Raw genomic sequence first — 24987 nt, 5'->3', positions numbered from 1 at the left:
ATCTCCAAAGAAGAAATTGGGCACCATGTAATTATCTCTAAATAGGCAGATAGACCACATGGATGGTGGCATCCCCAGAGCCTAGGACAGTGGCCAGCACCTTCAGCAGGCAAGATGGAGTGAAGCACATGCAAGCAAAGCAGAGCACGGTTAGGGATTCCCAGATGAGGCTCACAGAGGGATCTTCAATGGTACAATAGGCACAGCTCTATAACACAACTCACATATTCGGAAAATTATTCCCCAGTCCTTTGGACTGCATCAGGGAGAAAGTTCCAGTGTGGTGCCAGTACATCTTTAACACTACCCCCGAGTTCAATTATTTCCCTTTTTAACTCACAGCGGGAGTGTGATGCCTCTTCTGAGACTCTGGCAAACAATGAAATCCAGCTATAATTCAATGACATTGTGATTTCAACGCTCTGTTTATAGCATGCAGCAATTGGTTTTCTGCCTATGGCAGGGTATACAATCTCTGTTTTAAATTATTTCATTTGAGGCATAATGTTGGTTGATTTAAAGAAAAATATGAAATCAAATATTGCAGGAGATGCATCATTATGACAAAATATGGCAAAAATCACACAGGTGGTATGTGGTTGTGCATGTATAGAAAACAGACCAGGCCTCAGATGACCGAAGCGCCAGAGACCCTGGTGTGAGCACAAAAACTAAGGCAGGGAAGTGTGAGAGGCACGTTCCAGTTGAAAAGGCAAGATTCCAGCCTGACAAGATCGTGGGGCACCTGTGATGTGGTGGTTGACAATAAGGCCAGAACAGTAAATTGAGGCCAAGTCCTGAGAGCCCTGAGGCCAAGGGCAGGCATCTGGACTTTCACCTTTGACCATGGGGGCCCACTAGAGGACCCCAGCCCACATTCCTAAGAGAAGGGGGCCCATGCGCCAAATGGGGCTGGTTTAGGGGAGGAAGAAAGGTAAGTTGGGGCATGTGGACTCGGAAGTCAGGAGCCAAGCATGCAGCTGGAACTGCCTCTGTTCTCCCTGACTGCACTGAGAACTGAGAAGGTGGCCAGCACCCCCAGAAAGATTTAGCTTATCACAAAACTCTGTACCTCCCTGAGACCTCACCAGGGCTGATGCTGGGAACAAAAAATAGTACAACATATTTAGCCTAGGAGGCAGGTGTTGGCCAAGAAGCCTTCTACGATATAGATATTTAGCACCATATATGGAATAAAAACTTCTAGGGAAAGGGGAAATTAAAAAAAAAAAAAAAAAAAAAGCCAAATTGGAATGGGCTTAAAGAAAAGAAGAAAAAAATACCTAAAGATAGCCTAAACAAAACATGCCCAGCCCCTTACAGCTTGCCTCATCGTCTGCTAGCCATATGGTGTGCGATAAGCCAGAACGCTTTTATTTATCTTCCTTGACTTGTCTATAAAGCACAGTGCCGGCCCTGCTAGAAAGATCCAGCTGCAGGAGAGGCTGAGTGGTGCTTTCCCAGCCCTGACCTACACCTCCCAGGCCCTGCTCACAGAGGGCCCCCGACCCCCACCAACCTTGCTGCCTGCCTCACCCCACACAGGCCACTGCCACCACAGCTATTTTCCCACAACTGGATAAGCCACAGGCCATGCCGGGTGCCTCCTCGACCAGCTGTGCCACACTGCAGGCAGGCAGCTCATCAGCGTTCACACTCACCGGTGTGCCCTGCCATTCCTTCACTCGGGTCCTCCGATAATGGCCTAGACAATAACGTAGGAAAAAAATTTCCTCTTGGCCATAAATTATCAGCCATTGTGAGTAGTGCTCGACAGAGACATTGCCTCTTAAATCAAAAAAGGCCTCAGAGGTATATGTTTCCCTGGTGGGTCCCACCACCTCCATCTCCTTGCACAAGAAAATGGCCAATTAATAACTATAGCCAAATCGCTGCAGGTCCAAGTTCACTAAAGCAGGCCTACTTTCCTGCTCTTCCTAAAACAGCTGAAATAATCACATAGAGGTTCTGTGCTCCATCTGCACTCATGAGCCTCCAAATTCTTCTCCCCACCATCTCAATCTTTCTTAGCCATGTTTTGATCAAATGAAGAAGTGAGGCTTGAGGGGTGGAGGGATATCAGCCGAGTCGGCACATAAAATAAAGAATGCCCAGTTAAATCTGAATTTCAGATAAACAATTTTTTTAGTATAAGTATATCCTATGCAATATTTAGGACATACTTATACTAAAAAAATACTGAAATTTGGATTTAAATGGGAGTGCTGTATTTTATCTGATGGCCCTACGTATTGGGAAACAGCAGGACTGATCCCTTGGACAGACCTGCTCTGCCCCAGTGAAACCTCAGAGGCCACCACAGAAAAAGCCGCACCCCTAGCCGGAGGCCCGCAGGATCTGTGTGGCCCTATCTCGCAGCCGGCATCCCTAGTAGCCAAGAACAAAGGGCAACTTTCCAGCCAAAGCAGAAATTGCAAAGAGTCCTGAAGGAAAGCATTCACGGGACAGGCATGGCACGAGGACGCCCAAGGAAAGATGCCCTGTCCCCAGTGAGTGTGGAAAGACCAAGCAGAGGCACTTCATGAAAGGCCTGTGAGTGTCTGGGATGGGAGCCTGTCCTGGGCAGTCCCACATGCCAGGGGCACCCATGAGCCAATGTAATCTAAAACCTGGAGAATGGGTGGCTGGTCGGCTTAACAGGAGCACAACCCACTTTATAAATGGCCTTCACCTGGGGCCTGAGGGCAGCTGGTCTGGCCAGGCCCCAGCATGTGTCCTGCCTGGGCAAATGACTGCCCAGCCCCATGGAAAATCAACTCAGGGGCATGGACTCCCAGGCTTAGGGCCAGACCAAGCACCGTGGATGTGTGGAGCATTTCTCTATATACAGCCCAGAAGCATCTAGAGGCAGCTGTTATTCTTCTACCCTGGTAATAACAACGCAATAATAGAATAGTACTTCATCTCCAATCTGGGAACTACTTTTGCTATCAGCCAGCAAACTGTTTGCTAATAATATTAGGTTGAACTATAAGAAATTTCCATCTCTGTGAATAAAAAATGTTGAAATATTGGCAATTATGTATTGTGCAACTTAAAAACAGCTTCTACATGTCAGACTCTGTGCAAGAGTCTTTAAGCATATTCATCATGTAATGCTGATTCTTACAACCACCATTCAAGGTAGGTATTGCTGTGTCCATTTTAGAGATGCAGACACTGAGAGCAGAGGGGCGAACGGGCTCATCCAGCTGACACACGCCTCGGTTTGGTGACTCCAGAACTCACATTTGTTCCACCTACATGTGGCCTGGATCACAGGGGCCCTTCCACCTCTTGTGGTCTCCGGCTCTGCCCGTGGATCGGTGGACATTCCTACAGCCTCGGGCACTGCCAGGACTCCCACCCCAACAGCACTTGCCTGCACGGAGGCCATTCTATGGCTAATCAGAGCCCGGCCTCCCAAATTAGCAGCAAAGTATATTTAACAAACACTCTCAAGAGGAGAAAAACATTTGGAAGTTTACTTAGAGTGAGAGGGATAAAGGGCCAAAAAATGAACACCAAAAATAAACAGAACGTAATCAAGCGAGAAAAATCTAGTCCACCCACTTTTAAAATGTCTTGACTGTGACCATGAGCTAATGCGTAGTGGGCCACTGGGAGGCATCAGATGCAGTGTGATCCAGTGTCACCACAGGCCCAGAGGATGTGCTTCTGGGGCTCTGCTCTGAGAAGATTCCTGAGCCTCATACAGGAGACAGGATGAAAATCTTCCCAAAGAACAAGAAAAGGCCAGAGGGCGTCACTGGCCTCCTGGCCCATTATAATCCCTCTGAGAGGCTGGGACCTGCTCGGTAAGATAAATAAAAGGGCTATCATACTCCAAATTTAGAAGAAGAAGAAAAGGATATTCTTCTTGTCAAATAAAATTTTGGAAGTCAAAGGTTAAGTAGTACACAATAAAAGAAGTTCTCACTGGTTCCAAAGAACATCTGCAGAGATCCATGTTTGACAGTAAGTTAGAAAAGACAACTGACCTTCACGTGGGCCACGTAGTGATGACACGTCTCCTCCAGGTGGACCAGCTGCAGCTTCTCCGTGACCTGACCCACGGTCTCTCCCAGCAGCATGAAGTAGACCCTGGGCAGCTGGCCCTTCTCCTTTTTGGCCACATCAGCTGTCAGAACATAATTTAGGCCTGCCAATAAACAAGAGGTCAAGATGTCAGCAAAGACAGACACAGCAACAAGGCCTCCCTAACTCCCACGTTAGAGGTGCTTGTCTTCCACTCCCAGGACCACACCCACATCTCACACAATACCATACCCTCACTGCATGGAGGACAGCTGCTCCAAGTCAAGGCCTTCTCAGAAGGAAGGCTGGTGGCCAGCATGCTCATGGAATCCAGAGAAAGACAAGATGCCACCTGCCTTCTGGGGCTTCTCTGCGTGTCATACTTCCTGGCTCTCCCTGGTTCGATATTAAACCTCATAGGCTATCAACTGAGCCACCAATACACACACCTGCAATTAGTTGTACCAAGCACAGGCTAGTGCTCTGAAAAGCAGACAGCAGGTGAACCTATAGAATATTACTAGAAGCTGCTGAGGTTATCTAGGCTCCATGTAATATTGATTCCTATAAAGCAACATGATGGACACCCAATACCAAGGGAGTGATCGCCATGACAGGGATGCTTGGAGATGCTGAATCATGTTCTACAACCATGCACCATCATGGTTTACTGAGCACCACTGTGTACCAGGTGCTGGTGTAGGCCCAAGAATACAGCAGCCATCAACATAGGCCAAAACCCCTGCCCTCATGGAGCTTGCACTCAGGGAAACTCAGATAAAGGCTGAAGTTGAATTTTTTCCCTGGTAGTGGAATGTAGTGATTGAACATTTTGTGGTGCCATCCATTTCAACAGAAGCATGACCACAGTGGGGCCTGCACGGAGGTCCACGCCTGAAAGAAAACTCTCATCACCTACACTTGAGGTGTGATGCCAGCTGGTAGAGCCTCCTGAGACACAACCTAGGCCATAAAAAAAAAGAGAGAAAGAAAAAGAAATGAAAGAAAAAACAGAAGGTAACAATATAGAATGCACTGGTTCCTTGGATAAACCCAAAAGGTTTCACCGCCATTATTTCAGAGTCTGTTGGTAAATACGTAGCAATGTGTTTTATACAGAAATAGAGCTTTAGCATTAATAGACCTATTCACTGCTCGTCTCTGCCATGGAATCCCATTTCAGAGGTCAGCCCCTCCATAACAACTTGTAGTTTTTAACTGATTTGTGGATTCAGGGGAATATGGCATTTTAAAAGTGACAGAACAGGAACCTTCCACACTACAACACCCAAATGAGCTTGCTGAGCCATGGAAAAGCAGATGAGCTACCCCAGCCCATCTCCCCACATCAGTCTATTAGAAGCCTGGGCCCTTGCACCAACCAAAAAAGCAGCCTTGTGCCTGCTGACATTTAAGTATGTGAAGCCCAGGCAGGAGGCTGGCTCTGGCTTTTAATAACATCAAAGTGATCAACTACCAAGGGAGTTGTGAACAAGGAGGGAGGAAAACGACATGGAGAGACATGGTGCCATGGCCCAGGGCATATTTTTGAGGCATCTAATGACTTTCCTGGGCCTCTGCCATCTCAGGGACCTTGCCTTGTGAGGCTGGCAGATTCCTGGTCAGCAAGGGTGAGTCTGCCTCAACTTGTTTATTTCATCAAACAGCTGACTTTCAAGGGAAAGCTGAGTCACCAGGTGGGACCCAAGACCTGGATAATCCCAGGAGATATTAAGAAGAGTGCACGTGGGAAAGTACTTCAACCGAGAAAACACAGAAGCCTAATCAACCATTACACACCCACTCCAATGGGGACGACAGCAGGAAACGGGGAGACTCATAGGTTATCTAAACTTTGAGGTTGTCCTAGGGACCATCTAGACCCAAACTCATTTTTCAGATAAGGGAACTGAGGCTGCAAAAGGGAAAAAGACTCACTCCAAGCCAGACAATCAACCACTGCAAAGACAAATCTGTTTCCTAGCCTCTAGTGCCAGACTGTTTCTATCACACTGGGCTTTGGTGCATTTTCCACATTACCAGACCAAAAACATACGTTGACTCATCAAATGACTACAGAGGTCTAGAACTGAACTCTGGCGGATTTACTTTCCACTGACCACATCTACCCTGAGCAACAACCAAATAGTAAGAAAGGCTAATCTGTATAAGTGAAGTGAATCCCCAAGTTCTGTTTCACCAAATTGATGAGCATTGCTGGAAGACGAGCCAGAGGCCATGGATGGCTAAGTCTACGTGGGGCAGCACCTGCTGAGAGGGGGTCTCCATGCTGCTCCAGCCCTACCTTCTCCCAGGTGAGAGTACTATGGCTGCCCTCCCTTAGGAAGGGTGGTCACGCAAAGAACAGAGGCTTGGGCTATCTTGCCTGAGATGAGCTAGCGGAACTCAGACCTGTCTGGGCAGAAGTGAACACAGGAAGACAGAGCAGATGCTATCCGTGTCCCATACATATCCTCTTGGCTTTTACCATGTCTCTCTGCTCTCCTGCCCAGTGTGCAAGTGCCAGCACCTGTGTCCCTTTTGCTGAGGGCTTTCTCTGGTGGCTCCACCCATCTGTAGAGGACAGGGAACCAAAGTCCCTGGAGCAGCCCTCAATCAATGCAGCCCCCCAGCTCCCTCGCCCTTTGGGTGGGGTATCCTACACGGATTCCCTAACCTGCTCAATAACACACTCTTCATTTGGCTGCCTTCCCTTTCTGACTCACTGCCCAACTTCCCTACCAGTACTTCCTGGGATCAGCATCTAAATAAACTGTATGCACTCAAATTCTTGCCTTGTGTCTGCTTTGGGAGAACCCAGATGAAGACAGGAAAAGGGAAGGAAATCAAATTTCAATGTGTGTTGGGCGCTGTGCTGGGTACTTTACAAACACCCACTTTAATCCTCTGAAGCGTCATCTCACTGCAGAATAGATGACCCAAAACGTCCCTCTCCCCACTCAAGGGAGGGGAGAACTAGTTCACAGTTAATACAAACTCAGCACAAGACAAGGCAGCTGCTTTAAAGCTCACAGTGGGGCATGCACATGCCAATACAGGTACCTAGCAAATTTTTCTATAATGTTGAAGTATACAATCACAGCTAGACCATATTATCCAATTCACCAAACGCAATCATTTTGGAAGCATGTCATGTCTAGGATTGGCTGAGTAGTGCTTCTCCTTGATTTAACATTTATTCTGACTTAAAAAAAAAAAAAAAAGTCAGCTCCATACCAGATTCTCTTCCAGAAGAAAGCCCGGGGGACCCTCACGGTGTGAAACCCTGCCTGACAGAGGGTCTACTAGCTGCCTGAGTGGCAAGAAATGCAGTCCATTTTGGAGCCTGAGCCTGTTTTAAACAGCACCCGCAAATGTGCCTGAAGGAAAGCCCCTGAGAAGCAGAAGGGATGTCAGAGAAGCAGCCAATCAGCTCGCCTGGGGCCCCGGGGAGGTGGGTGCGGCAGGGCTCACCGAGCTGCAGCCGCAGTGACGGGGGAGTGGGCAGCCGCCTGTAATGCAAGCCAGCCCAGCCAGCCCGCATCCCTGGGAGGGTGCTGGTTCTGATTAGGGGCTGCTCTAAACAGCACATTTCACATCTTCAGGTTTTCCTTCTGGCAGCCCGTGTCCATGCCATGTTGAATGATGTCATGTTGATGGAAAAGCTGATCAGCCCCGAGTAATGCTTTCAGCCCCCTTTCCCTGCCCCCAGCTGCTTCCCAAGGGCCCCATGCGGGCCTGGGCCAGGATGGAGCCAGCTGTCTCATATCAACTCCAGCTTCAGTCTCTCCCAGCCAGTTTTGATTCATTCCCATTCTCCATCAGAAAGAGATTTCAGCTGTGAAATTGTACTAATAAATTCTCCTTCCAGAGTTACTGAGGTTCCCTTAGTTTCCCGGGAGAGGTGGGGGAAGGATAGTTCCACTTTACCAGCTTTCCTAAATTTTCTCCTCCCAACCTCTGCCCAAAGGAAGGAGGTGGTAATTATTAGACTAGGTTACCCCATTCCTCACATAACATGGGATTTGCCTAATTATCCCATCTCCATACTTCTCTAGAGACTGGAAGGGATGTGAAAACACTCTCCAGAGGAGAAATGCACCCCTATAGCTAGAGGAAAGGTCTCTGGACAAGTCATCCAGTTTCAGTCCTATTTCTGCTATTGGCTAGGGTGATCTTGGTGGTATCTGTCAGCGCTTGGGCTCAACTGCCTGTCTGGGGTGGGGTCCAATAATTTGCATTTCTAATAAGATCCCAGGTATGGGAACCATACTTTAAAATCCACCGGCACAGAAGTTACCATTTCTGTGATACCTCAGTGTCCCACTTTGCCTGTACAATCTTCCAAAACCTATGTAACCAATTCCCAATATTAAATCATTTCTTAAAATAACTGGTGTGGCTTCTGTCTTCCCACTTAGACCCTGCCTATTCCAGGTGCCAGGTTATTGCCAGAAGCCATAGTAGCCCCCCTGGTTGCTTTGCTAATGAACTGGCCCAGAGCACACCCATGATCAGGAAGCTGTAAGTTTCCCATCACTAAAGCAGGAAATGAAGAGGTGATTGGAGTCCCTCCTCTCTGTATATGCTCACACCCCACCAAGTCCCCAGGAAGAGAAAAATAAAGCAAAGGGATAAGCCTGTAACACCAGACTGCCTATGGCTTCCAAAACCATCCTCACAGAGCATGTCATGAGCTGAAGATCCCAGCTCTCCACTAAGCACTCCTGGGTACCATGTATTTCACTACCTCAGACTGCACTACCCAAATGCAAAACATTCCTATGACAAACTCGGCCCTGGATACGCAGACACTGAGAGGTGCCCAGAAGGCCTGCCCAGGCCTGGCATGCACTCACCAGGCATCCCAGGGACAAAACCACCAGCCACAGGGTTCCTCTGCAGCTGCCAGCAATGGGAGTAAGGAAGGTTCATGAACCAGAGAACCAGCCATTGGCCAAAGGCCTGGGGGGTGGAGGTGACAATGTACTGGCCAGCACCCTCTGGTGGGCCTGCAGGAGTGTGGAGGATATCTGGGCTCCCCAAGGTGCTCCCACCCTCTGCCTCCATGTGGAGACTGGGGGATCTGATCTTTGACAGTGCAGAGCCAAAGGGCTGCTGCCTTCCATGATGAACTATGGGCATACCCCACCCATGACTGGACCCACACAGCTACTCGACAAGCCACCATTCACCTCCACCTGATTTCCATCACATGTCCAAGATGGCCACCCACTTCTCCCTCCCCAAACTCTCCATTTCACCATCAGCTCATTGTGGCAGATTTCTGCATTTCTTCCATTCCTGAGAAGACTGAGGAATAGTTCATATCCCTGGATGCCAATGCAAGACACAGAAAAAAATGCCAGGGATGGATAATTTTCCACATTATGCTGTTGATACCAAAATTCGCCAGTTAGCATCCTCTTTAAGCCTTATTATTAAATAATGTTGGAAAACATCCCCTTAGAGTGCAAAGGGATGTTTGATGCCATCAACAAACATGTGTGGCAGATGGAAGATAAGAGAGCAACCGGAATGGGAGGGTGCAGTGTGACAAATATTATCCACCCTTCAGTTAATGACACTAGCCAGGAAACCACAGTATCCACGAGGTCCCATCCTATATTCCACCCAACAAGCTGTGTCTTCCATTATACCCCAACGCTCCCAGGCCCATGGCTGAGCCTTGGCATTCATTATAATTCTGCCCAGTGGTCAACAAAAGGATGACGCCTGACTGGGGCAGAGATAGGGCCCCTGGTCTGCAACAGGTCTGAGGAGACACCACATCTCCTCCTTGCCCAGCTCACCAGCCTCCAGGTCAAGGGTTTGCCGTGCCCCTCGGCTTATGATCTGAAATCATTCTTGCTCAAGGTTGCATCTTAGTTTCTTCTTCCTTATTCCTGCCAGACCAATTTACCCCACCTTTCATCACAACAGTTTAAAATTGAAAGAGTGGGAAGGCTGTCTACACTGCTTCAAGATCAAAATAGCAGAAACTCTGTAACTCCCACTAGAAGCTCTGTGAGGGCAAGGATTACATTCCTACTGCCGACACATGTAGACATTCAATAAATATTTGTTGAGTGAACATATACATGAGTTATTAATTGCTTGTTTTTATTTAGAGTTCCAGAATAGTTCTGCTTCTTTTTATGTGCAACAAGAATTACTGTTCAATTCAATCATTCTTTAAAAATGTTTTTTAATGGAATCCAGCTACATTGTGAGTCGGTATTGGATGGGGGAACACTATTTGAGTAAACGGAAGACAGCTGAATCCTGGGACCGTCAGAAAGCTTTTTTCCTAGAGACTAGAGTGCCTTAAACAATTCGGGAGGTGATGGGAGACAGTTGTTGGGAAGCAAAACTAAGTATCATCAGACCAGAATTCAACTCCTAGTTTTACCAATAGCTGTGTGATCTTGGGTAAGTTTCTTTTTCTCACTGGGCTGTATGTAAAAATTTTGTTAACCCTCCTTCACTAACTCATTGTCAAGATCATGGAATGTTTCTACTCAATTTTTAAAGTTCTAAGCTCTTCTTAAAAGAAAAGCAATCCTTATAAATAAGCACAAGGTTTGATCATTGAGATTATTCAATCCATTTGAAGATCAAGATAAAATGCCAAGGAGACAGCCTGCAAGGATTAACACACTGTTAAATACAGTAGAAACTTTAAGGTGTACCTGAGGAATGAACTAGCATGGGTAAGTGTGTTTCTGCCTTTGTGGGTACGTGTGCACACACATGTGTGCTCCAGAGAAAGGCTTCTCAAACCTAAATACGCATACAAATCTCAGGAGGATCTTATTATATTCAGATTCTGATTCAGCATATCCGGGGAGGTCTGAGATTCTGCATTTCTAATGAGCTCCCAGGTAAAGAGAGTCACTCATGACTTTAAAGATGTCTAAGAAAGTCAGTGCCCAGGTTCTTGTTGGTGTTTTTTATTTTCCAGAAACTACTTTCTATCATGAAATTGGTTTTTTAGGTGAAAACAAAGCAACTATTGATCTGCACAACTGCTCCAATTCATTTCCTCTGGTCACCCCATGCTCTAATACTTTCTAACCAACACTGATCCCTACCTGGTTCTGGGGGCTTGATCTAGTCTCTGGAGCTGAACTAGCAAGTCGATATTCCCCAGTCAGAGAAACGGCAGGGGCAGCTGCCTCTTTCCAACTGTCTGTTTGCACCATCCATCCTTGATCTCCAATGGCACGCCTTAGGGCATAAGCTCCCTGGCATCTGGCTGATGCCACAAGCTCAAGGGAGCTCCAAAGTCTTGTCACTTGTCTTTTCTAACTGCATGGAATATCCCACAAGGGCCAGGCCCCAGCCACTACATTTCCGCAGGTCCGTGGACCTGTCCCACCTGGTTTCAGCCTAGTCCACATAAATTTGGGGAAAGGATGCCTGAGGTCATGCATCATTTATCCTAGAGGTGGAGGTTGTGTTCGATAAACCAGATGATAAACCACTGATAAACCAGAAAAAGAGAAGGGAAAGAGCCTCAGAGAAAAAGGGATGTCCAGCCTGAGGGCCTACTGCCTGCAAAACAGCCAGGACACACAGCAAGAGGGCACTTCAGAAACATTCCACAGCTGCCCACCATCCCATGAGCAAGCCACATCCTGAAATGTAGGACTCCAGGTAAGACGGGTATCCTGAGCCTGACTTGGGGCTCCTTACCGATTTCTCCTGGAACGTGCCTGCCATGGAAGCTAAAGCAGGCGGAGACATTCAGGCAGTTCACAGGCTGCTGTCCGTCATGACATTGGGGTGCTGTGATGTTGATGGAGCCCGGAAGGAAGATGGAGACGTCCACTGTGATGACAGGTCTTGCCCTGCAGGTCAAGTGAGGGGGGTGATTTAGCACTGTTGAGATGCAGCTCACAGAGCCAAGCAAAGATGACACTGACAGGATAAATCCCAGGTCTTCAGCCCAGCATTTAATTAAAGTGTGAAATGACCCAAGATAGAAGGGCCAGTGTGCTGGGTAAATGCTTTTTCACATTTCAGAAGCAGCTTATTTCCTAATAAATTAATGGGCAACTTCACAATAATAAAGCCAAGTTAGTTGCTAATAAAACACTTTTGGTTAAAACCATAAATGAATCACCAGATGTTGGGTGTTACTTAAAACATCACCAATTTAGTTCCTATTTCCATTTTGTTAGGAAGATGTGAAGATATTTAAGAGGAATTCCTACACTGGATGCCATGTTGGAGAAACATACAGACTCCGAGACTCCCCCAAAGCATTTATTGCCATAAACCGCAAAGTTCCAAACCCATCCATTAGGTCAACCCCTCCCTCATTTACCCCCATCAATTCATTAAGTATTTTTTCTAAAAGAACTTGATTAATGGAGTCCCAGCTGGTAACAGCAAAGCACTTCAGAGTGAAGAAATCAACCCACCCAGCCTCAGGACCAAAGGAAACTCAGTCATCATCCAGACACTTGTCACTGACACGGACCATCCCCCAGAGTCTGACGGATGCACAAAAGGAGGAGCAGGTCCTTCCTGGACTCCCCCGGGGCAGTCCAACAAAAGCTGAGAGCAATCACATCTGCTCAGGGAGGCTTCACCTATGCTATGGCTTAACCTTCTCCCCGCCCGGGCCTCACAGAGACCCTGCTACCTCTAAGGAGCCCTGGCCTTCGTGCCCTGGGGTGACATAACAAGATTAAGGGCATTAGCGACCTAAAAACAATGACCTCACTTTTGTACATGGCTCCCACCCAGGGTAACAGGACAGATGGGAATGATGACAGACACCAGCTCCAAGAGAAGAAAGCATCAAGGAAATCCTCGGCGGAAAAGAAAAGGGAAGTGAGGGGACACATGGCACAGATGGGGGCGGGTGATTTCATTACTGCCCCCACTGCCAGGAGATGCGAGCCCTGGAGTCACGTGGGACTTCCTGAGCGAATTCAGCTGCACGCCTAACAGAAGTCGGACAACAGCAGTGCCTAAAAGAAATTCAATATTTTGGTCTTTCCTTTCCACTTTCTTCTGGGTTCATCATTAGAAGATGCTAGAAATAATGTAGGAAGTAGATGATCCTCTGCTGCTTGACGTGGTTGTGCAGATGCCAGCACAGTCTATAAACCCCTACTGACACTTCAACTGCCAGCTCGAGTGTTCCTCTTCCAGGGAGCCTTCCCTAGTACCCCGGGCAGCTGGATGTCCTCCCCTTTCTGTAGTCCCTGCACTATATTCATACCTCTGGCCCCACTTACTGAGGTAAAGAGTAATTACCTATTTCTAAGTCTGCCCCACTAGCATGCAGCCCTCTCAAGGGCTGGGGTCCTGGCTAATTCATTCTGATGTTCCCAGGATAGTAGGTGCTCAAAGTATCTTATTAAATGGACTCAAACTTTACTCCAGCCTGGAGGACTGAAAACCACGGGAGCCCCTACGGCTTCACGAATGGACAGAGCTACAAAGAAGAGCTGGTCTACACCCTGCAAGAGCCCCTCCCTGCCTGGGCCTTGACCTGCCTGGTCACTGCAGAGAAGAAAAGGCCATCCCATCACATCATTTCCAGGGTCACCTCATTGGGGAGGATGCCAGACTCTCCTCTCACGGGAGAGCTTTGCAGAAGAAGGTGAGGTGAGCAGGAAACAGAAGTGAGCAACCGAATCCTTTGAAAGGCAGACAGGGAGCCTCACAGGCACATGTCCCTCCAGTATCTGTCAGAGCAGCTCCCTCCAATCTTTCTGTTTCAACTCCAAGTGTTGTTTTTGGATCAGGAAAAGTCCAGAAATCTTTCATAAGCCTCTCTGATCACTTCCTTTGCCCTTCAATGGCACCAGGCCAGGAACCTATCACCCAAACACAGGATCTGCCTTCCTGAGCTAATCCAAGAGAAGCAAACTTCCTGAGGGCAGAGCTGAGGCCACCCCACAGTCCTGGTGGGGGCAGGGAGACTGGGTTTCACAGAGTCCCGCCTGCAAATGTGCCAACCTCTGAGAAAAAAGCAAAGGGGCACCCAAGGACAGCACTTCAAATGCTTTTGGAACTTACTATTTTTTTTTCTTTTTTTTTAAAGAAGCTGGTTGCTGGAATATTTCTTTCTGGTGGTTCTCTGACAGGTTAAGCCCTGACATTTCACTTCCAGGTAAATAATAAAACCAGCCAGATGTACCCTGACATGCTGTGGTGCAGATTACCTTGGCCATTTGCAAGGTTAGTGGTGCTTGTGGGGTAGAGCTGGGTGGACAGATAAAAAGGTTCTGCACCCTTGGTGACACAGTAAAGCTACTAAACAGCCCTGGAGCCACCTACCTCCAAAGAGCTAAGTAATGTCTACATGGTTTAGAGCCACTGTCAGTAAGGTTCTCTCTTAGCTGCAGCCCAAAGCATTCCTAACCCCAGACCTCTGGACTCTGCCCTTTATGATATATAAGAACAATGAGCAAGGTGGGTGTCTGGGTGTGCACAGCCATGCATGCTTCCTAGCCCTCTCCCCTTTCCCTGCCCCACTCAGATCCCTTGGGCTCAGCTGACGAGGCCTCCTCTCCAGCCCTCATCCCCCTGCCTCAACCACCCCTCCTGCACGTGCCTCTTCAACCTCTCCCCCCTTCTTCTTTTTGGCCTAGCCACTGGTCCAGAGGCTCCCATGCTTAAAATGCCTTCCATGAACCACCTACCAATCCCATTTTCTCCTTTGCAGCCAAGCTTCTGGAAAAGCTGTCGAGATTCAGTTTTCTTGCAGCTTCTGCTTTTGTCCAACCACAGCCACCTGACTTCTGGCCCCATCACTTCTCTAGAGTTGCAACAGCGAGGGCACCACTGACCTCACTGCCAACTCCGTCAGGCTCAGGCCTCATCCTGCTTGGCCTCTGCTCAACTCAGCACCACTGCCCTTGACCCCATAACTGCTTTATTGTCCTCAGGGCACTTATCACTTCTGGAATTACCTCCTTAAAATTTATAAAACCTCTCTGTGACTTGGTTTCCTCACCCACAGAATGGGGATAATAATACTTATGTCATAAAGTTGTTAAGAAGAGTAAGGGCTAATATACATTCCATCAACAAGAGGACAAATGAATAAACAACTCAGTCAATGGGCTACTGCTCAGCAATAATTTTTTAAATTATTGAATCTCAAAAACATTAAATTGAATGAAAGACATCATAAACAAACAAGCAATACTGTATAATTTCATTTATGTGAAATTCTAGAACAGGCAAACTGATCTACTGTGTAAGAAATTGGAACAGTGGTCATCTATGGGGGGAGGTATGAGGAAATTTCCTGGGGTGCTCTGGAGGGGTGTGGTGGTTACACAGGTGTATACACTGGTCAAAACTCATCACATTGTATACTTAAATTGTGCATTTTATTACATGTAAATTACACCTCAATACAAAGTGAAAATACAACAACAAAGAAGTTAACACACATAAAGTATACAAACAGTGCCTAACATATAGCAGGGGCTTACTAAACATTAGTTGTATTAGTATTTGCTTGGTAATCGCTCCCTGGATCAGACCCACAGTTGCATCTCTACAGGTCTGCAGGGTTACCTGGAGGAATGTGTTGCTATGATCCCGTCATCCCCACGAGCTCCTCCCATGGTGGCCGTGGCCCTGCTCCCCCGGGTCTGCTCCTGCCCTGTCTGCTCTCCCCAAGCCTTCTGCTGGCCACACCAGACTTCTGCTAGACCCTCCTCTCTCAAGACATGGTCTCCCTGGTGTGCTCCCAGAGGACTTTACATCTGTCCCTGTTAATTTCCACCTCAGCAGATTCAAGCCTCCACCCCTGACTTGGATCCGTGGTCTCCCACTGACTGTTTTAACTGCCTCACTTTTTACATCCACACAAGAGCAAAAGCCTGGAGAAGGCTGTTCTCCATCAAGAAGGAGAGAAAAACAAAAGCCCCTTTCTGTTGGTGCTTACAGCCAGTGCAAGAATTATGAAAAAGCAGAGTCAACATGATGTACCTCAAGCTTTATGCTCCCAGTTTTCAACTATGTGAAGCTAAGGTATGTATTTTATTCCAGGCAAATCCTGACAAACCAGCATAAGGTGCCCAGAATGGTGAAGAGAGTAAAAACAACATCACCAAGGGCCAGTTAGAGCTACCTGCTTCACAAGTCTAATCTCAATCATTTGGAACAAAGGAAGTTGTCCTTACTTAAGAGGAAAGCTATCACCCCAGAGAAAGGGGTCGGGATGATAAAGTAAGTAAAAATCCAGTCACATGGGGAATAGTAAAGAGCCAGGACATTTTTATCTTAGTGAAGTCACCAACTGGGGACACAACTGCTGCCTTCAGAGGCCGAAAGGCCGCTTGGTAGCAAATTTAACCCAATTTATGTAAGAATTGCTAACATTTATTGAGCACGTAAACCAGGCACTGTTCAAAGCAGTTCACATGTACTAGACCATTTAAATCTCATAAGAACCCACTGGGGTAAGTACCATTATTATCCTGTTAAACAGATGAGAACCATGATGCCAAGCGGTTTCGGAGTTTGCCCATGATCACTCATGTGGTAACAACAAAGTCAGGGGAAACTCAAGGCAAGTTGACCCCAGAGTTCACACTTTCAACCTCAAGGCTCTTCTGCCTCTTTAACAATTTAACATTTAGAGTTATGGGAGTGGGGGGGTGGTAGTGGTGTAATTCGTCTCCTTAGTAGTTGTTAAACCCCCACTCGTGAGGGCACCTCATTCAAGAAGAGGCTGCATGATCCTGCGAGGGAGACTGAGCAGAAAGCACTGCTGAATGAGAAGAATCTGGGGTGTGGAACTAGATGGCCTCTGGGATCCCTTCCAGCTCTCAGATCCTGCCATTCTGTTTTAGAAAGTTTAGCCATCACGTTATTAACAAAACCTAAGAGTTGGCTCCCACTCCAAAGTGTAATTCTGCCTCTGACTCAGAAATACTTGGCGATGGCTCGCGGGTGGTGATGGCAAGCCCATTGGTCTTTGCAGGAGAGATCCAGGCGCACGGGCTGCAGCGAGCACTGGGCTTGGGCTCCCCTCTGTCACTGCTGCTGCCACCAGTGGGCACGAGGCTCCATGTCCGTGGACGCTGGGTAAACCCAATGCAGGGGCACCACAGGTGGTGATACCCGAGGACAGATGGGAGGTGAGGACGCAGGGGGCAGGGATGGAAGAGACGGGACAGGACAGTGCTTCCCAGCCCTTTTAGTGTCATAGCAACCACAGAATATAATATTTGGATGGCACGTTTAATGGAAGGGGCCGTTCATGGCCAAAAACAACCACCCCTAGGGCTAAAACCAGCCCAAACCCTGCCTGGAAGCTCCAGAAATGCTATCATTTCCTACCTGTGAGCCATTCCAGGGACACCTGCTGGAAACTTTGGGCTAGAGGATGGGGAACAAGAATGAGAACAAAATATCATTCCCACTTACTAAGCACCCCAGCCTGTAAGGAACTAGAAAGAGGGAAAAGCTGACTAGCGGTGAATAACATAACTTCCCTGTTCCTCCCCTACCATATTCCATCCCTCACTCATGAAGAATATAATCCAAGAAGTATCTCACCTTAGAAGAACCACACTGTCAGACATGAAGGCTCCAACAGTTACATCTGAAAATGAGACATACACAGCGTTCAGAAGCTTGCAAAAGCCCGTCCCCACCCACCCCATGGCAAAGCACTCTGCAGTCAGGGAGGCCCACCTCGCGGTCAGGTAGGCCTCTCATGGCCATTCTCTGGGCTATAAAATGCTTTTGTACGATTTAGAGCCAATCATCACATGAGGCTATTGAGACTTTGAAATGTGGCTAGCTCGAACTGAGATTTTGCTATAAATGTAAAATACACACAGGATTTCAAAGACCTAGTCCAAAAAAAGTTAACTATCTCAATAATTTTTATATCGATTACATGTTGAAATGACAATATGTTAGATATATTGGGCTAATAAAACAAAATTAATTTTGACTCTTTCTTTTGACCTTTTTCATGCAGTTACTAGCAATTTTTAAATTACATACGTAGCTCTCATATTTCTTTTGGACAGTGCTGAATTAGAGAGAGGGATACCTAGAATTAAGCAACTTGGAAACAGCGCTAGGTTCTGCAGAATCTATGAATCATCCCTGCTCCACCCCTCACCCTGGGTGACCGCAGTCATTTAGTCTCTCATCGTTAACTTGCCTATAAAATGGGGATCATTATCCCCAGTATCTTCTTCAAAAGCTGGTCACATTAAAATCTGAACATATGTAAAAACACTTGATAAACCATAAACCAGGACACAAGTGTTAGCTGGTACCATTCTGTTTATTTCTAAATAACTTTAATTTAGGAAATATCCACTCACACAATAGAATTTATTCCCCGCCTAATATAAATCCCTTAGTCCTGGGGTTCCTGTTATTACATCACAGAACCAAGCATCAGTGTCCAAGAGAGTCGGAATCCATACAATCACTAAATAAAGGCATCCGTGCATTGCCCTTGTTAAGGAAAAACAAATAGCGAATTCATATGATTAATGACCCATAAGGGTCTGTCTTAGGACAGAACCCCCACACTGATGCCTTTTGTTCTCACTCCTCCTCCTGGCTCTGTAAAGTCACAAGGGATTATCTGAACTCTCATCTGTACAAAACTACAAAATGTGAGGCTCTCATTCAGGTTTGCATTAGTTTTCTCCGAAGCCTTCCAAGGCATTTTAAGTGGAAAGAAATATTTTCTAAAAGGCAGGCTGACCTACATTTTCAGGAGAATTTTTTTCTCAATTCCATGATGATTTTGGATTTTCTCAAATTCCTATTTTTGTTCCCCACCGTACCCCATTTCATCCCTTCAAATGTCCAAAGAACCACTATTCTACTGCCTAGCCAATTTTACTTAAATCAGCTGTTACTTAGAGTTGGGATTTGAAATCATACACTTTTATTCAATTAGTTTCAACTACCACAGGGCATTAATTGACCTTGAAGACAACCAGCCAGCCTTGAACAGTAAAGGGCACTTAATGCCGTTTGTCATTTGTATGCCTGATGTGTGTTTTATCCATCAGGGAGAGGATATAGTTTTCTTCTTGCTCATAAACTTTCTCTCAATAATTTTCCTGGGAGCGAACCACGTGGGGATGGGAAGTTGGCTATTGCTTAGCTCCTTTTCCCCCTCTCACTCTAAGAGTGAGAAGCCTCTGAATATGTTTAATTATCAAGGAAAATATATTCAAAGTTTCCTGAGTTTTATTAGGAGGTTTCACTATCTTTTTAAATGTGGACAGTGCTGTTTTCTTCGTCTGAAAGAACTCCTGCCACAGAAATTACTGTAAAATTCCACCCTCCTGATGCTTAAACCCTTCACACTAAACCATTTTAAAATCCAAAGATAAACTTCAACACTATTTTTCCCTTAAAATTGAACACCAGGCAAAACACCCACATACTGAGATGCAAAATTTTTCATAATCCTAAATGGATATAATGAATGCTAAACAGACTGGAAATTATTCTACCTCGTACATTTATCTCAGTTTATCTCATTTTCCTTTTAAAGAAAAACAACTTACCCGGGTAGCCGTTTCCATCCATATCAATGCCTCCTGATATGGACTGACCAAACATCTGCAGAACTGGACTTATCTTCCGCCCAGACAGTTTCTGAAACAGATAATAGAGATACTGAGTCACCAGAAGGGAACACTGCCACAAAGAACCCATGACCACTTTACCCCAGCTTCCCTATGACAGTTGTCTTGACGTTGTTGAAAGAAAAAAATTTAACCCTAATTTGATAAGGGGGACTTTATATATTCCTTTATTATTGCCTACCCTTGCTGAATGCCATCACTAAAATTTTTCTGAATTCAGTGCAAACAAAAGACCCACCAAGACTAGCGTGATAATGTTTTGACATGCAGAAATTCAAAATGGATAAAGTTTAACTTCCATTCCTAACAGAGGTTCTGTTTTGTTTTTACGTGGGTATAGCTGGCTAAACTTTTAAGAGCATATTTACCTCATATCTCTCTACCCAAACACTGACGACATATTTAACATGTCTCTCCTAAAAGGCACTTTTATAAAAGAGTCTTTCCCTAGATGGACAGTCAATTAACACATCTAGCTTGAGAAAAGTCCATTGAAAATCACCTCTCAATCAAGCCAACCAGAAAATCTATGGGCTCCTGAACTTCACAGGCAGGATTAAACAGTTTTACCTAGTAAATCTAGATCACCATGGTCCTGAACCTTCCATAAACTGTAGGAAATAAAACCAACTGAACAGATCTACTAAAATGCAGCCCCCAACACCAAGTCAGAGTTCCCAAGCCCCACTGCCATAGGGCAACCAGCATTTGTGCTTACTTAGCATCCACCATGAGGGTCAACACATGTGAACACACACTGCATTGTTCAAGGATATTTGCTATACACCCAGCCTTCGTCACCCGGAAGCCGTGCATTGACGTCTGTGTGGGGCAGTCCCTCCCAAAGATAGTCAACTTCCTGAATCAGAAAAAGTCCCATGTTCTGGGATCTGACCTGTTCCTTCTTCCCTTTATCTCTACAGTCTTCTTGGGAAGGCTGATCTCTCAATGCCCTCATTGTGGGTGACTAGAAAAATGCTTTGTTTTCATGTCAGGCAGCAAAATCCAGGATTTACAGATATTCAGAGGCTAACTCTGAACTATCTTTCCTTACCCTTTTCTTTACCGAATCATCCTGCAGGGAAGTCACAAGTGTGAAGAGGGGGGTGTCCATAGGATCTACAGACAGAGGTGCCAGAGACCACTCTCCCACCCCCAGCCATTGCTAGCGGCAAATAACCCTCTTAGAAACCACCTGAGAGGGCCCTTTGCCATCTTCAGTTAAACCACCCAAAAGGAAATGGGCAGAGCATCAAAGTACAAATCAGAACACTGTAGGAAACCCTGAAGAAATGTTGCAAATAGGCAGTACTCCATATCCCACATGGCTTGGTCAGAGCAAACATGCATGTGTGCCTGCATATTTCTTAAAAGCCAACGGTCTGAGCTCTGAAGTCCAGGAACGCCAGCCGCAGCTTGCCCTGGGTGTGCATTTCTAAGATCTGCTGTGGCTGGGACAAGAGGGAAGAGTGAACGGGTGGTCCACTTGGGGGTGGCGATGCAGGCTTAAGTTATCCCACAGACATCTGCAGGCCATTATGCTGTAAAGCCAGGAAGATAAGTCTGCTCAGTGCTAATAACCCTAAATGAAAACCAGGAGCCTTGGAAACCCTCCACTTGACCAGGTTCCTAGGCAGTGTCCATTAGAGCAGGAGAAAGATCACAGGGGCCGCCATTACATGCCCGGGGGGCTTTCACATTGAGAAAGGCACAAAAGGAGTTTAACATCAACACTTTCCATGGTGAACTCCAGGAAGAGGAATGAGTTAAACAGTATGTGGAAGAAGTTTAGGCCCTGATCTCACTATTTATCCAGCAGAAATAATACCACTCTGGGCCAAAGAAAAGCGATTCCGTTGCCCAGAGTTGTTTCTGATTTCTTCCTCTGGCTCACCCACACAATACCCACTCTGTCCCAGGGCCCGGGCTCTGAAGAGTCAGTCTTTAAAAGTTTGGGATATTTTCCCCCTTTCAAATCACTGACCGATTCATATACATACTAGCAGCTTCAAGAGGATAATCATAGTTGTTTCAGTGTTTTGTGTGTGTGTGTGTTTTGGTTTGGTTTTTGTTTTCATTTTTTTTAAAGAGCACAAAACCACTTCTCTTTGTCAAAGCTGGAGAGCCGGCATGCGTGCTGAGAGAGGCAGGACGGTTCCAGCTGCAGATCCCTGCTTCCTACTAAAGACACTCCATGCTAACCACAGAGCGTACACTTCAGTTCTCTGCAGGGATTCCACCCAGCAACAAAACAAAACACCGGTGAGCCACGGGGGAGGGAAGCAGGGGACAGCTCACAGGTTGCCCGTCTGTGCAGTTAGCTTCTGAGTTCCTGGAACAAGCTTCCAGGAGGATGCGTGGAGACTGGCCCTGGCCGCTGCTGGGTCACCGCCTAGTGACCGGGCTCTGGGTGACTCAACTTGTCACACCAGGAGCAGCATCCCTGACCTGAACCAGGGCAGCTCTCGTGACACAAATGTGGCCCCCAAACCGTGCCCACAGCCCTCTTCCTCTGTCACACTGGCTGATTTACCTAAGAGACGACCGCCCCCAGCACTATTGATTTCTGATGGAAAAAGGTGATGCAACTAGATAAACTCCCCCAGGAGTGTGCCTCATGGCAAAAGAAGGTTCCATTTCCTCTACTATAAGCTTGCCCACCGGGCTTCCTCATGTTTTCCTTTTTCCAGTGTGGAGTTGAGGATGGCGGCAATGATAAGAAGTTTGGGATCAGAATAGCAGTTTCAATGCCCATACTGCCACTTACTAGCTGCTGACCATGGGCAGGTTAAATAACCTCCCTGTGCCACGGCTGCCTCTAGACAAAAGGGAGAGCATATATGTGCCCATCTTGCATGGCTGCAGTGTGGAGTAAACATACGGAAAGGGCCGCGTAAGCACTCAAGGTCCAGTTCCCACTCTCACCAGCAGCCACCTGAGCATCTGGCCTCAGGAGGCCAGTCAATGAGCCAAGGGATGGACCCAGAAGCTCCACTAGCAACAAACCAACCTTCAACATTTAATTAGCAGACTTTAGATCTAATATATATCCTATATCTAATTAGCTAACAGAGCTAATTCATGAATGTATACATTTGACTTAACTGTACATACTGCCTCCTAAAATTAACTTGAAAACTGAGTCATTTATCTTACCCCCGAGAATTTGGTGTATGAGCAGGTTTTGATACTGTGTACTACTATTTCATTTTATAGTTTGAGAACCAGGCTCCATGAAAAGTTTAGTTTCTCTAGCAGTAGTCAAGATAAGAAACTTGTGTTGAAGCAAGCTTCCTTAGGATGGGAAACATAAACATGAGTAGGAAGTGGTTAGCACAGAACAAGTGCTCAGTAAATAAGCATTTGCTGATTGAAAATTTCTCAGTTTGTGCTCGGTCCCTTTCTGTCACTAACCCACTGGGAAAAACAAATAGTCCTGCACAGCTCTGCACAGACACCCTGATGCTGCTTCCGACGAGAGCGTGACTTCCTTGTTTCCCATGGGCTGGCCGGACACCATCAGCAAGACTGACCATCAAGCTGAGATGGCAAAAAACAGAACTCGCCACTTCCATGTTCCCAAGTCTGGGTCTCAAGGCCAGAGCGTTAACGAGCAAATTGTTTTGATGCCAGTTGTGACAAGAGTCCTGTGATAAGTCTTTGGCCCCTCCTCCATGGACGCTGTCTCTCTAGATCATATTTTAAATCACACTCTTTTGGCTGAGCACAGAAGTTTGACAAAGGAGTAAACAAAAAAGAAAAAAAAAAGCCTCCTCTTCTTAAATAAATAACTCTGAGTCTGGGGTCTAAGAATTTGGAAATTGCCTTTTGTGGGCAGAACGCAAGACTTCACTTCCTTGAACGTGCACAGACCGGGATTCCACTGGAGATGTTTTTGTGTTTAATAAACAATATCTATTGTTTGTGTCTGGTCTCTAAAGGGTGAGAGGCTGGAGGCAGGAACCATGCTGCATTTTCCTTTGTACCCGCAGGCGGAGGGTAAAGTTCCATACTTGTCGCACAAGCATACAAATAGACAGCTACCGTGTCACTCGCACAGCAGTTACCATGGAGTACAGAGGGACGATCCCGCCTGCATCGCCGTGATAGATGTACACGGCCCCCGCAAAGTCATCCTCCTTGGGTGCACCAATGGCCACATCTGAGGGGAGAAAAAGAGCTTCGGATTAGAATATGGAATAACATAAGGGCAATTTCCTTAACTCCTGCTACTGTGCCTGGTTCCTTGATACCATAAATTTCTTGGTTGTTGATTGTTTAATCATTAAATTAGGCATGTGATCTCTTTGCAGGAAGAAAATTAGTCAAAAGAAAATTACAGAAGCTCAGAAGGATTTAGTACCAGAAAAGTTTCTACCTCATGCTCAGAGGAAAAATCAATGACCCACCCAATAAATGAAATGTAAATAGAAACCATCCACCCTAATTCCCGTCAGGCAGGGGAATCCTGTAGACTGCAGTTATTGCACATCTGAGAAAGTCAACTCTATTCCTGTGAAAAGGAAACTTAAAGAAAGTCTTCCACTTCACCAAAACAGAAATGCTACGCTCACAAACTGACAACTCTTGGAACAATGCCTAGATTTTCCTTACTTTTTTCCTCTGTTTTTAACAAAAGTCATGTGAGGTCAAGGGTGAGGGGCATGGTACCCACACAGCCTCCTGACGGAGGTTCTCTCTCTCTCTCTCTCATTCTTTCATATTCACCCCCCCCCCCCATTCTCTCTCTCTGAATGAAGCCCCCTCTGGCCAGTGTTTGAGGGGAGCAAAGGAGGCTGGATGCCTGGCCTGAAGCAAGAGCTGCCCCTTAGCCAGTTTCCACCAGAGCCCTCCCCCCATGGTGAATGGCTCTCACAGACTGATGTCTACATACTACAGGAATAGTGAGGGAAGGAAGTATCACAGATCAGAAAGAGATGCAAAGAGACGGTGAGGGATACCACCATCCATGTAGAATCAGGCATAGGTATACATACACACACACACACACACATTCAAAAGTCAACCAGTGGGCTATCATTATCAGGGGAGAAAACGTCTGATTCTCTTCTCACTCATTTCACCAACAACGTGGTGGGGGAGCATTGGAGGCCAGAGACAAGAAGAGTTTGTAGAGACAGGAAGCAGTTCAAGCTTCTCCAACTTAAGAAGCCCTAATACATCACTTCCACCCCAAATACATGGCAAGAGATGGTGAGCTGACAAGAAGTGACTCTGAAGAAACAAAACCCCAGTGGGCTCAGAGCTCAGCCCTCAGTATCTAGAGGGAGAACATCTTCTCTAGACGTTGTCCTCACTCCCCAGGTTG

The 24987-nt window shown here is 46.5% G+C and overlaps 1 protein-coding gene across 1 annotated transcript in view; it reads right to left on the bottom strand.

Moving 5' to 3' along the window:
• The window catches only part of ITGA9 (integrin subunit alpha 9), a 398613-nt gene that overhangs the window by 302624 nt on the left and 71002 nt on the right, over window positions 1-24987 (bottom strand). Inside the window, exons 11-15 of the mRNA XM_037847329.1 lie at window positions 23726-23820; window positions 19578-19668; window positions 17584-17629; window positions 11737-11891; window positions 4002-4162 (exon numbers count right to left, since the gene is read on the bottom strand). Coding sequence (XP_037703257.1) covers window positions 4002-4162; window positions 11737-11891; window positions 17584-17629; window positions 19578-19668; window positions 23726-23820 — 548 coding nt within the window. The remainder of the gene's footprint in view (window positions 1-4001; window positions 4163-11736; window positions 11892-17583; window positions 17630-19577; window positions 19669-23725; window positions 23821-24987) is intronic.

Source organism: Choloepus didactylus, chromosome 1 (assembly GCF_015220235.1).
Source record: "Choloepus didactylus isolate mChoDid1 chromosome 1, mChoDid1.pri, whole genome shotgun sequence".
Taxonomy (NCBI): Eukaryota; Metazoa; Chordata; class Mammalia; order Pilosa; family Megalonychidae; genus Choloepus; species Choloepus didactylus.
Note: the sequence above shows the minus strand (reverse complement) of the source record. Positions and strands in the feature narration are given on the sequence as shown.